The sequence below is a fragment of the Astatotilapia calliptera genome, chromosome 14, assembly GCF_964374335.1.
Source record: "Astatotilapia calliptera chromosome 14, fAstCal68.1, whole genome shotgun sequence".
Taxonomy (NCBI): Eukaryota; Metazoa; Chordata; class Actinopteri; order Cichliformes; family Cichlidae; genus Astatotilapia; species Astatotilapia calliptera.
Window position 1 is genome coordinate 7,689,810 of NC_137435.1, and position 14,341 is coordinate 7,704,150.

Here is a 14,341-nt window from a genome sequence, read left to right on the forward strand (position 1 = left end):
AAGAAATCTATGCGATGTCTAAGTTAATGTACAGAAGCATAATAAAAGTAATATTTCTGTTATGCAGAAGACAGATACAGAAAAAAGCAAGAAAGAGAGATTCTGAGTTTTTTGTTAGTATGTTCATCCTCTTGGAAACAGAGGCCAGTGACCAGCATCACAAGGCTTTTCATCCACAAGTTGACTAACTGTTCCCCAGCTAAAGTCATGACCCTGTGATAGAAAATCAATCAATAGCCCTTTGCCTGAGACACAGTATCTAAAGACAGCACACAGAGATTTCCCTTGCCACCACCTGCCATGGAAAATAAAGTCTCTGTATCTTAAGCCAGTGATAAAATCAACACTGAGTTGCCATTTTAGCAGAATCAGCTACTGTAGCTAGGCATGCACACCAAATGAGACATTATCTTCTGTTTAATCCTGCAATCATTTGCCTGTAACATGCACTACTGTTAACTTGTCTTTTATAATAGATGTTATATGAATAGGGATATATATGTATAGTACATATTCTCTTTACGATTATGAAATTACATTTAAGACTCTCCAACACTGTCAAAAACTGTCCCATACTGAAATGTTAATTTTTTTTTTGAGGTGCACTTTTGCCTTTACTGGTTGGTGGAGCACTGAAGATACACAGGAAAGTAGAAAAGGGGAAGGTATGTGGCAAATGGACAAGGGTCTGACTTGAACCTGGGCTTCTACACTCATATTGTTGCATGCTCACACACCCAGCTGCCCACTTCTTTAACAACTCGAATGCTCCCAAATGATTTCATTTTAGAAGAACTAAGGAGAAAGCCTAGAAATTAAGCAAACTTAGAGTTAATAAACTGTGCTTTCATGTAAATTATCTGGTTTAATCCAAACAAATCTTTCAGAACAAATGAAAATGAACCACAGTTTGAATTGTTTCTTGAGTGAAAACATCTTTTGAATGTTTTCAGAACCAGGAAAAGGGAAAAAAGATCCAAGAAAAAATATAGGAAGAGGAAAGACCAAGATTGTAGGATATGGCCAGCATTTTCCAGGTGTTTTTGGAGAGAATGAGAGGGAGTGAGAAGATTTTTCCCGAAGATTAAAACAAATGCAGCTACAAAACGCAAACATTGTATAAAACGATAATCACTCAGCTCATTTAATTTTTACCATTCACTCTAATATTGACAGAATGGTACCTGCTGTACTTACATCAGCTGATATAGACAGCTGTTGACAGGTTTGGCAGGTGTAAAAAGACCAATATCTCGAACTTTATTAAGATAAATATATATATTTTTATTAATTTGGTGACTGGGCTGTACCCTTTTTTAAAAATTAGCAAATACTGTGTGGCTTACCTATGCCTGAAGTCTTTATTTCTGTGAAGGTTTACCAAAAGAAGCAGAAATGAGAAAGGAAGAGAAAGGAAAGAAAGTGTTAGTTGATAGTAGATGGAATTAAAAAGTAGTAGGCATTCTTAATCAAAAGGGAAGCATGAATAAACAATATTTCAATTTTTTTTTTTTTAATCGACTCAACCTTCTCCTTGGGAGCATTAGGAAATTAATCTTTCCTTAACATTTTCTGTTAAGACCTTATTACATCCTCTACGTCCCTTATGAGATCCAAACTCCAGCTGATACAGGTGAATCAGAGAGGCAGAACCATCAATCCTTTGCCTTTAGGGCATTTCTGTCTATCTCGATCGACCTCTGTGGTTTATGACCTGTATACAAGCCCATCTGAGCTCATGGTCCTGAGCGAAAGTAAGTAGGCTACTCTTCCGTTACCTGAGCTCCAGGACGCTGGTGACATTCCCTGTGGTGAAAATCCTCCTCACATAGTTGAAGTCACCCACGTACAGACTTCCATCTGAGCCACAAGCCAGAGCAACAGGGGCCATCAGCTTGTTTCCGTCAGCAAGGCCATTACAGCTAGGGCAGGAGATGCTGCGCCTCCGCCCATTCCCCATCACGCTGCCGATTACAGGAGGCTGCTGGGAGATGAAGACGTTCTCTCCGTTGCCCATGTGAAGAATACCTGATGAGGGTACAGAAAAGAAACAGCTTATTTAGGTTAAGGAGAACAAGGGGGGTGAGCACAAAGCAGCATGGCCAGCTGTTAGTGGAAAACATTTTACAATTTTGGTTAGAGGTTAAGTTAAACCAGCTTTTTTTCCAATTGTCATTGAAAGCAGTGTTTCCAAAAAAAAAAAAAACTAGGGGAGTGTATTGAAACTTTTTTTTCCAGCTATAACAAACTGCCTGATTTAATTAAATTTACATGTTTGAAAGAACCCTGAGAAATGATGTGTACAAACCCATCCCACCCGAACATGCTAGTCTGTGTCAACAGCTACAAAGCTAAAAATATATATATATCTTGTCATTATACTTTTGATACATCTCAATTTAACTTGCATTATTTCTATACAGTGCTTAACAAATTTATTAGACCACCTTTGTACTCACCCATGAAGTAAAGTTTTATTTTAATAAAAAACATGTCAAGACACACTCCAAAACACCTCCAGTAATCTGCAGATGAACAGAGAATCTATAGAGAATAGATTTCCAATCTGGCGTTGAGCAGCACAGAAGTTCATATAAATAATTTTGAAAATTCCATGTCATAAAATTTAATTGATCAATTAAGGTCCTCGAGCGGCTTGATGTGAGTGTAATGAAGTTCAGAACAAGTGGATTAAAATGGGATTCGTACTGAATGCTTTCATATTTCTGCTTGATGGATAAGCAGTTTGCTTATGCTAACGTGATACCAATGGGAATTTGGTGAGCTGAGCCTGTTCCACTGCTCTAACATTTTGCGTTCCTGTCTCAATAGTGGTTCAAGGTAGCTTAATGCAGTTTAAAAGCTATATTGGATGAAGGATTTAAGGGAAAGTGTAAGTCAATACACAGATAAGCATTTGATGTGATTTTAAATAGGACTGTGTGTGTACCTCTATTAACTAGAGCCATGAAAATTGCACTGAGTGCCTGGGATTGCAATAGGAGGTCGTCTTGGTGGATGAAAACACGGGCACAATTTCACAGCAAAATAGGAACCAAGAAACCCTTGGCACAAGCATAATCTCTTGGAGCGAGAAAATTATCACACAGGCACAATCACGAAAAAGAAATCCAAACAAGAAAACCCAAAAGAAAACGAATATATATATTTGTTGTTGTTTTTTTTACCTGTTTTTCTATCTTCACCAGCTTTGCGGCAAACAAAATTAAATCAATAAAAATATAGCAGATGTGCAAGCATTCACATATGTACTTGCATGCACACTTTTTTTTAACATTAGTGTTGCCAATCTGCTCTTGGAAAATTGTCAAATATGTAAATGTAAAGATGTTGCTGCTGCCCAATCAATGTAATCATATTTGAAATTCAGCATCTGCATGCCTGTCTTAGTTTTGCTGCATCTGATGGTACTTAGTGACCTGAGATCTTTGAGCAGCACAACATTTGGTCTATCAGAAGAGATCAGCCAAGCATCCCCTTCCTGGGACGTGATTTAATCTTAGGGACTGCTGCTGCTGGGAGTAGCAGGCTGATAGCAATTAAATTAGGGATGATTCTAAAAATGCTGGGCATGAACAAGACATGAAGGTGCCAAAAGAGGGGGTGACTGGAGGAACTGGCAGTGCTGGTGGTGAGGGCAGTTCTCGCCTTCGTCTGGACTCCACTTTCAGGCTCAGCAGGTTTAGCGTGACAGATCAAAATGCCACCTTCGTGAGCACTTTTCAAGTATGCTTCATCTCCTCTGATGAGTCCTCCCAGACACAAACAGACACTGAAGCCTAGCTAGTGACAGGTGATGCACAAAGTTATTTCTACTACTGCCTTTTAGGAGTTATTTGATGGCAATAAGAAAATTGACCTCCCTCACCTAAAAACGGATGGAGGGAATAAAAAGTGAGATCTATCAAGGGCTACATGACACTGCTGAATGGAATAAAGCCTAAAAATGCTACAGGCAGGGAGGACAGTTTTATGTTACATTAAAAGCATCGTCTAAAGCACGTGGTGGAACCAGTGGCACTTCTTCTTATCTACTCTTTTCGGCACATTCAGGATGATGCGCAAAATATAAAAAGGACAGGCAAACCTAAAATATACACTTTTGTACAAAATGTACTATTTTTAAATGGGGTCCTGATAGCAACATTTTTGCCAATGTGACCCTATGCTTTTACTACCATCACAAGACTTAGATGTCTTGTTTTGTTTTGTTTTTTAACAGCAGCTAAGTGAAAAGAACAAAAATCCAAGACATATTTTTCTGTCATTTCTGTTCGCCTTGCTTCTGTCTTCTGCTCTGTTCATTGTGTTGGGAGTTTCACCATGTGGAGGCTCTCCCACACAGACATATACCAAGTGACAGCAGAAAACAAAAGAAGAAGAGGATATTGTTATTTGTGGACATATGTATATTTTAGAATATACATTTTAGTACTCCAGCTGTCTGAATATCATTAAACATTAAAATCTTAACAGCCTTCGAAGGACGCACTTGCATTGCTATGCTATTAATATATTATTTGTGGCATAAACTGTTTATATCAGCAATAATCATTTATCGCAGTTATACTGGGGCAATATATCATCCAACTAAATCAGTATTCTAAGAGGCCTGTGTACAGTATGGGTGAACCAAATACAAAAAAATTAACACAGCCTGTCATGGATGCAGGTTCAAGGACCCAGAGGAGAATCGGGATGCAGACTGTTTAAACAGAAGGTGTGCCAGTTGCAGAGTTCAAAAACAGAGTCCAAAAATAAGAAGCCAAGAAAATCCAAACAAACCCAGGAGACCATGGAGGGGGGAGAAAAAAAACACTAGAGGAGCTTAACAGACACTGCAACAAAGACTGAGGGGGAAGGCTGGATTAATTGTACACATGGAGGTGATTCGGGAAGTGGAGACAGCTGGGGCGAACTCGACACAGGTGTAGACAATCAAGGCGAAGTAAAACTAAGCACAAAGCACAGGAGACTAACTTCCAAAGTAAAACAGGAACTAACTCAGAGAAAAGTACAACAAAATAACACACTCCATAAACTTGACAAGAACTTAAAGGTTTAAAATACAAGAGCGCAAAAAGTTTGAACCCTCAAGTGAATAAACAAGGACAAACTATACAATCAAATCAAACAGAAAACACCTGAAGCTGAATAAGAGCTTAGAACTCCAAACAATATAATAAAACTTGACACACAAGGAGTTAGCAGAGGTTAAGTAACGCAGAATGCGAGGAACCAAAATACAAATAACCCTAACCTGCTTTCAAAAGAAACAAGATTAAGAGATTGAGATTAATGCACAAACCCCCACAATGAACCAATAGATCGTGATCCAGGTACATCTTCTTAAAATTAAGATATGTTGTGGGATAAAGTTATATTTTGAAGGCTAATTGGGTACCAATATGTTTAAACATCTGAATTCAATATCAATACTGTAAACTGTATGATTAATGCAATGGTAATGATGATGATTATTAACAATAGCAGTAAAAAAATTTCCCTGATCTCCACAAATACTTTAATAAAGAAGCTGTTGAAAGGGTGCTGGCATAGCTCACTGGCTTAGCAGGCGACCGATATGCCAAAGGCAAGTGCAGGCCGTTTCCTTTATGTAGTTCTTTTCACCTTCATCTACTGTACTCTGTTTTTGTCCAAGGGCTACAGTACGTTACTGTCCAAAATAAAGATGAAATGCCCCAAAACAAGTTTTTTTAAAAAGAGAAGTTATTAAAACAAAAAATATATGAAAAGGAACAACTGGCTGACTCACCACTCTGGATATTTAAAGCATGGTGCTTGTCTATTGTCCACCCTCCCAGTTTTGAGGCAATGGTTTCGTAGCCCTGTAGTACAGCGGTCCTCTTCTCCCATAGAATAAGGTCTGGGCATGACTCATACTCAAAACCAACTGAAACTATGGAACAAAACAAAGATAAAATAGTAAAAAAAATGTGTGTTCTCTGGATAAAAGAAAATCATATCAGTATAATCAAAAATAATTTTTGTCATCGCTTACCAAAAGCTTCGGACAAGCCATAGACCTTCTGGCTGTAGACATCTGTCTTGTCCCACACAAAGTCATACGAGAGATTTGGGGCTGCAGGAAACCACTTTCTGAAAAGCCTGCCTTCCACAGCCACCATGAGGTGAACTTTCATCAGGTTAAAAGGGATTAAGGAGTGGGTGAGAGTAACCCTTAGCACTGACTTGTAACCTGGGGTCCTGCTGCTTAAATAGCCGAGTCTCATTTCCGTTCCAGGTATAGGTACTTCTTCCTCCAGAGACTATGAACAGAAAAACAAAGCTTATTAAATATAGAAAAGCATCGATCCTGACAGAAGGTGACATGTTATAAATTCTGTCCTCACATTTGAGGTAATAATGTTCCACTGTTTTATTTTTTTGCTGTTCTTGTTTTACACAAAATATCAGCTTGTCAGTCTGTTGGTCAATGGCCACTGCAGCCATTATTTTTTTAGCCTTGCCTCCAACCACATCTATGGACCCAAGGGAGACTGGAAACACTAATTAGAGGACAATTATGCTCATGCGTTACATGGCATAGGATGAAGAATTTCTTCATTATGTATTCCAATGAGAATTTTCCATAATTGATTTCAAAATAGCAAGTCCTCCATTAGGATGGTAGTCTTTTCTATGAAATCCATATCGCAGTTGCGTAACCTGTGTGCTCTTGGGCTCAGAGGCTGCCAAGGCCAATAATATATAGAATAATAAAAGTTAGCTTAGTAAGATGCTGTTGCCTTTAGAAATTTTAGCTGAGGTCAGACCTGTAACAACAGTGGGTCAGCATTCATAGACTGTAGAGCGTTCGCAATGAGGATCAAGGGTCGACACCAGTAGTTTGGTTAACCAATTCCTGTCTTCTATAATTGAATCGCCTCTTTCCATAGTACAAAACAAGATTCAGAGTACTAATCAAAACAAGTACTTTAACTGTTATAGGTCAGATGACTTTTATGTGTGTTTTTTTAAATTATTCAAACAGGGCAGCTATTCATGGTTGACTTATCAGGATTCCTTTTTACAACTGTAAATGGGATGATGTCCCTGTACACGGAGCAGCAAAGACAAGGCGACTATAAATAAACTCAACTCAGACTAAATTCCCTGATATGCCATAAATCTTACGAAGCAAACTGGGAGGCAGAGTAATGAGAGAAGTGCAGAGATACCTGCTAGAAATACAGGAGCCGCACAAACAGTTCGACAACATAGGTCACCAACACAGAAGTCCAAATAGATGCTTACATCAAAAAGCCTCATGTAGATAAACTTGTATGCATAACTGTAAGATGCAAATCCTTCCTAGAGGTATTTATATGCATAAACTGGATGACTACTCTACAGTAACAACTGTTTCTGTGGATAAGATAATAATCATCACTCTGCAGTTAGGTACAACGTATATTGTGAATTACCCAAATTTTACAGGCCAATTACACTTGAGTGATAAAAATTAAAGCACTGAGTCACTGTTATATTTATACTTGAAAAATAGTCTGTAGCTGTGCGGCATGAATCATTTACAGGAAGACCCATATGCATTAGAACCTGCAGGGCAGGGACAGAGCATCACCTGGATTTCAGGTACAACATTCCCTCTTTCAGCACAGGACCCAGCGAATGCGGTGAGCGGCGCTGGGGACACTACAGGGCTGGGCCTGGTAAAGCTGCTCAGGTCACAGCTAGGGATGTCATTCTCCTCATGCCGCATCACGATGGTATCCATGACAAAGAAACGTCCCCATGGCAACCAGAGTGTGTGCTCCTGGGTGATGAATGGAGCGCGTTCAAAGTGCAGGGCTATGGCTATGCCCCCATTGGTCACCAAGTCAAAACTGGAACACAGATGTGCACAATGTCAAAGAAAATTAACTGATTGTCTTACTTTTGGATGAATTAAAATAAATACAGTGAAAATTCCCATTCCCAATTTATACTATTTGTTTTGTGTTGTGCATCAAGCCTCTGTTGTGAACACGACACATTTGTTATTCTCTATTTAAAGGATAAAAAAGAGATTAATCAGTAATAAATTCAAAATTTAATTTTTTTAAAAAGTTAAAGAAAGGATGCTTTTAACTGCTTTGAATCATCTCTGTTACACAATGGAGCAGATACAATACGATTATAGATCACAATGTAAAAATGCAGGTTTCCTTGGTTTAATAATCTTAACATTTTATTTGAAGAATGCAAAGTAGCAGATTACAGGCGTGACTGTTTCACTCCAATTACCATGTAATGTGCTGCTCCTGTGCTCACATGTGTACTGTAAATGAGAGAGAGAGGTTTGTGCCGAGGGATGGAGGCAGCCGCCAGTACTTTATTGATCTCTTAGACGAAGGCTGTCCACTCTAACATCAGTCTAAAAGCCCTGCAATGCAATCCCATCTGCTGTTGCATTAAAGGGTCTCTGCCTCTGGACTGACCTGACTGTGTCTCAGTAAACAGGCTACATTTTGGCAGCGTCATCACCTCTAACTGCTGCATGGTACCTGCACCTGGACTGGACTTTTGCAGCTTTTGTCACTTCTCTCTAAGAGCCAATTAGCACCTGGTCACCTACAGGCCCCTGGGACAGGCAAACACTCTCTCTCTCTCTCACACACACACACACACACACACACACACACACACACACACACACACACACACACACACACACACACTCAGAGTTTTTCTCAAATTACAGATACAGAAGTAAGTTTAAATAGTGCCATGTAAAATGGGCAAACTCCCTCTTGGTTTAAGCTTCTATATAAAGAACTCGCTCAGTCTAACTTCCCTTGAGGGTAAACATCTGATTGGCTGTGGTGATAAACAACAACTTGGTCCGCCCTTGATGTTTTGCCCTTGGCTGGGTGCAAGCAAAGTGAGCTTCTTCATCAGTCTCGAGTCTGCAGAGCAAGGCTCTCGTAGTACTCATGCAGCTGTGATCCATCAGTACCCATGCAGTTGCATTCAGTCTGTAGCATGCCTGGCAGGCTTGGGCTACGCAAACTCAAAATACTTCTGGACTACCATGGGCAGCATAGGCGATCGATGAAGAGATTCACTGGCTATTATCAATCATGACAATAGCCTTAAGGAACAAAATGATTACATTACCTACAGAAGGTTACCGCCTTGTGCCCTTTGGAAATGCATCAAACTAAGAAAGTTAACTACATTTTTACTCATTTGCCAGCTAATGAGTAATATAACAGTATATTTATAATGGACTGCATGACGTCTACTTAGGTTAAAGTGAGCCAAGGTCAGAGCAAAAAGTTAGTAAGAATAAACACAGACTGTAAAACTACAAGTTCTCCCGTAAAGACGCTCACAAGTACCCTAATAATGTAATGAGCTTAAACCCATGTCAGCATTTTTCTCATTAATAGAGAAAAGCTTAAAAGCGAATAGGTCTGTCTTAATGCTCAGCCAATCAGAAAATAGCTACACAGTTGTAAAGAAACTAAACTAACCTCTTTTGTTTAGGCCTGAAAACTTTCCCAGATAGTGGAAAAGGTAATTTAAAAAACTAAGCCCTTGGACAATAAAGAACACATCATAAAAATGAGTTGAGACAGCTTTCCCATTTCTAAGTGGCTGAACAGGTGCATTTCTGATTTCACGCTGCACTGAGCCTGTTTACAGTGATTGCAGGGGAGTTGCAGGAGACTGGGCATGTTTACAGGGGAACCTGGGAGATGGAGTAGTGTTTACACATATGCTGGAAGGTAGAAAAGAGTATGGAGCTTTGCAAAGAAAAAAGTGACTGATGCATAAGAAAAAAAATGGGACACGCATAAATGGAAAAAGGATAGAGATGAGGAAAGTCAGTGCAGTGGAAAGGACATGAGACCTGGGCTCAAGGAAAGCACGGGAAATAAGTAAAAGAGCAGTACCCAGAAAGGAAAGGCTTATGGGCAATGAGAGATTAGAGGAAAGACAGCGTGAAGGGATGGAGAGCAGATGAAATGAGTGAAGAAGGTGAAGATGATGAAGTAGAGAAGAGAGATTTTTGTAAAAGTAAAGGGGAGAGAAAAACGACAGGATGGAAGAAATGAGGGGACGCAGGAATGATCAGGATCAAACCAGCGGCAAAGATGTGGGCCTTTAGAGTGTCAGTGACTGATAAAAGTGCCAGGAAGAAGTGGGGCTTGGAGAGCGAACACCAATTCATGTTGTGCTGTGATAGAGGGGCTCGGTTTGCCACAAGGCCTTACTAACACTGAGATACCTGGGACTGGGGGTTGTGAGTGTATACTGTATGCTTGTACAATCTTATCAAATACATTTAAGATGAAAAGAAAAAGAGAGAAAATTATTAGAGATTTTATTCTCAAGTTTTTTTCTCTTTCACTCCAAGAAACACGCCGAAGCTAGTTTGATGTTTTTCTCTGTTTCTCTGAGAAACTCTCCTGATGCCAAAGCAGCCTGAACAGCATCGCTCAAAGAACGCTACACAGAGAACTCAGACTTTTTCCTCTTTCTTATTTAGAACACATTGCCACAACAATTTATCTTCCCCCAAAGGGTTTTTAGTGGTGCTGTAATAAAATAACAAAATAGCTTTTTTCCTGCTTTCCTGAACAGCCAGAACATATGTGGAATTGTCTGAGGAAGTAAGTGGTAATGATCTATGACAGTCACATTACTACGTATTATTTTATGGTCATAATTATAACATCCAACTAATTAGAAAAACCATTTCATAAATGGCAAAAGCATTATTAAACTATTTAGAGAGGATAAACAAGGAGCGCAAACACATTTCTGTGACCTAAACCTAACTGTGTCACTTAATTCTCTTAATCTTCTATTGTCGAATAAATAATGTCCATCTGCACAATGTTTTATAGCTCCAGTGAGATGCTTTGCATTGGCATATTTTATTCTTTCCCCACCCTGCTGCTACTGAAGCATAACTTATGAGTGTACCAGAAGGGCTTTGTTTGATTTCTCTGGGAATTGAGCCGAGAACTCCAAAATTGGACCAAATGAAATCACAAAGCAGATCAATGGCAGCACAGTTTGCTGTGGCAACTGTGTTTTTTTCCCCCCCTTCCCATCGTTAAGATTTTGTAAAAGTATTTGACAATGATCTAAATATCACTATCTGTACAGCATTTTTAGGTAACTGCGAGAGAGGTTTTACTGCATCCTTTACTCTCTGCGTGTGCTTTGATATAAAGACTCAGGTTCTTACCTTCCATCCTGCCTGGTGATTGTGTAACCATAAGATGGGTTATTGATGAAGCTGATGTTCACTCCTACCAGTGGCGTTCCGTCTGACGTCACGACTTGTCCACGGATGACACAAGCATGGCTGTACGAAGTGAAAAAGATCAGCATTATTGCTCATTGCATAGCAGTACAAATAATTACAAGCTAACAGCAGGTGTCCTGCAGTAAAACCTGTATTATCTTGTTTTATTTATATAATTTCTGTCCACGCTAAAATATGCAAAAGAGGATGGATAAAACATTCAGACAGCATATTTTAACAAAGCTAAAAGGTTAGATAGAATGTACCAACAATACTAATGCTGCCTACAATGAATTCTTGGTTTATGGAGAAAGGACCCATTACTGCATACCATTCCATAGCTCGTTCCCATATTTCCTGTTTTTTAAGGTCTTTTTTTCCTTTTCTTTTTTAATCTGCTTCTATCTAAAAGTCAAAATAATGAAAACGAATTGATACCAATTGATACCACATACCACCAGCACTTAAGACTGACATTGTGGATTTTCTATATAACACAAAATGACGCTATCTCAGCGTACTTATATTAATACTAATACACTCTGTCTCCTCCTCCCCCTCCTACTACTACTATTAATATTTTTTTTTCTTTTCAGCATTAGAAATAGATCAACAGAGAGGAGAAACATTAAAGTCAGTATGGATTTGCTCAAAACAGAAATACTGTACACAATAAAATAGCCATAACAGAAACACAACAAACTAACACCTCCTAGGGTGTCTCTAAGGGTTTTTCCATCCAGAATGGAAGGATAATGAGATAAGGAAGCTTTACTTTGCTTTTGCTCTAATTAAAAAAGAGGAATTATCTTTTCCATTACAGAATGCCAGAGAGGGAAATAATAGGACTGCAGATTGCAAGACTTGCTTGGCTGATTATCAAGACCTCAACAGATTTCCAGACTGACATCAGGCCTCCAGAAGCTGCATAAATTAGATCTGATCATCAGTCGCCACCAATCAATAGTGGGAAGTCGTCCAAATTCACCTCCTAATCTTACTGGACTGATGAGTTGAGACCTTGCTGTAGCACGTCTCCCTCGTCGACTCTTACCCTCGTCATTATCAAGGCCCGACTCATGGTCAGCCGTTGTTTCTGTAGTCGTTTGCAAAAAATTGGTCCCCTAACAAATGCCTTACTGTCACTTCTTCATTAGACCATGGCTATTTTTAATACATTTGGGTCTTAAACACTGCCACGTACTGGAAACAATTAACACTAGCGTGTTAGTAGCTGCCCTCAACATGTCCTTACCAGAGGCAAGATCATTCACCCTACACTATCCTGGTCCCCAGGAACCCTGTTTTATGTTAATTAGGCCAGGTCTCCTTCAGAAGACCTTCGCTGTCCACTACTGTGCTGTAAACAAGCAAGGAGATACTGCTCTGAATCCTTGGGCTTACACCCAAATATCTAAGAGGATGCATTTACATAGAATTATTACCAAAGTTAACCCAGCACTGATCTGGCTGTCTACATTTAATCATTCACAGCAATAGTTTATTTTAGTCTTGTTTGAAGTTTCAGCCGTCTCCATTTTCTTGAGATGGAGTTGTGAAAGCGGAACTATCGCCTTCCTGCTTCTGTGAACCACATCGGAAGCTGATTCCTCACTGTCAAGACAAATGATTTAAATATTGACATCAAATAAAACCCTGAGACAGAGTGGCAAAGGAAGCATGAAGAATTCACTACAGAAAATTCCATCCTTTGTGAGATTTCACAAGTCCAAAGGGATTCGCAAAGAGAAACATAGAGGACATGTTATAGTATGAAATAATCTTTAGTTTAGCTTATCTAGTCAGACGTCACAGTGGAGTGTGTCAGATGTCATTTTCACCCCTCACTTGAACAAGTCTTAAACTTACTCTATATAGGAAAAAAAACATCAGGTTTCCTTCAGGTGATATTTATGGTGACGATCCAAATGACTACAGCAACATACTGGCTGGTTAATTTACAAGAAAATAAGAACTAAATGACAAAAGGAGAGCTTTTGATCTATATCTAAAAAAAGGTAAAAATAATGGTAGTAAACATTAAACGGTAAAGATTTGAAGCATAATTTGGAAATACCATCTTTCACAATTGTGTAATTGTGAGGAAACTACATTGTTTTCTCACACTGACATCTCAGATACAATAAAAGCTGCGTGTCAGCTTTAACTATAGAGAACCTTCAATGACCACGGCTAATAAATAGTACCATTAACTCGGAAGCAACGGAAACATCATTACCCACGCAAATGAATTGATTACAGGGGAAATCCTGCTGAAACTGTAAGCATGTCACTGCAGCCCTCTCTTTTCCCTGTCTGCGTGTTAATAGCATGCTGAACAGGGGAAAACGAGGAGACGTCGATATAAATTTTTAGCTCTCCAAATATACTATGCTGCTAAAAGGGCTAGGACACACAGAGAAGGAAACAAACAAGAGATTTTCTGACATTAATGGTCTAACGCTGATAAAAGAGTTCTAAATAAAATAATACAAGTGCACGCCTGTAAATGAAGTAAATGGCTTCTGCCTCGCTATTATATGCCAGCTATCAATCTTTGCCCAAATTGTTCCGCGGACAAAGCTCCTGTTTACTATTCTGGTCACCATCCACTGCTGGGCATAGGCAGTCTCTTGTATTATGTGTCATGGTGGAGAATCAAGATGTTTCATGCAGTGGCAGATGCTTTATTCAGTGGCACCTTTGCAGCTTTTTGCGGTGGGAAACATCAGAAATAGAAGTCCAACATGTCTACTAGCACAAGGAAGCGGTTAGAGGATCAATAGCCAGATGATCGGGTGACCAGGGCAGGAATATCAGGAAGGAAGATGCTGAGACCGTGCCTTTAAGGCTCATCTGAAGCCCAGAGCTCCCTGTCATAACTGTTCATATCTGTCAGTGGGTGGGGAATGAATACCAAGCATGAATAATAGATTATCACTGATATTTTTAGGTGAGCTGAGGCCTCCAATCTTGCAGCTCATCTCTGGATTCTTCATTTTACTTATTTATGTCTGCATCTTGTGAGAGAGA

The 14,341-nt window shown here is 39.3% G+C and overlaps 1 protein-coding gene across 6 annotated transcripts in view; it reads right to left on the reverse strand.

Moving 5' to 3' along the window:
• Positions 1–14,341, reverse strand: part of tenm4 (teneurin transmembrane protein 4) — a 144,111-nt gene that overhangs the window by 29,520 nt on the left and 100,250 nt on the right. For 4 of the 6 annotated variants that reach the window (XM_080289317.1, XM_080289316.1, XM_080289315.1 and 1 more), the window contains 6 exons: positions 11,249–11,368; positions 7,628–7,889; positions 6,044–6,311; positions 5,798–5,941; positions 1,779–2,028; positions 1,347–1,367 (listed from right to left, as the gene is read on the reverse strand). In XM_080289317.1, coding sequence (XP_080145443.1) covers positions 1,347–1,367; positions 1,779–2,028; positions 5,798–5,941; positions 6,044–6,311; positions 7,628–7,889; positions 11,249–11,368 — 1,065 coding nt within the window. The remainder of the gene's footprint in view (positions 1–1,346; positions 1,368–1,778; positions 2,029–5,797; positions 5,942–6,043; positions 6,312–7,627; positions 7,890–11,248; positions 11,369–14,341) is intronic. The other 2 variants (XM_026192542.2, XM_026192539.2) reach the window with 1 other exon arrangement.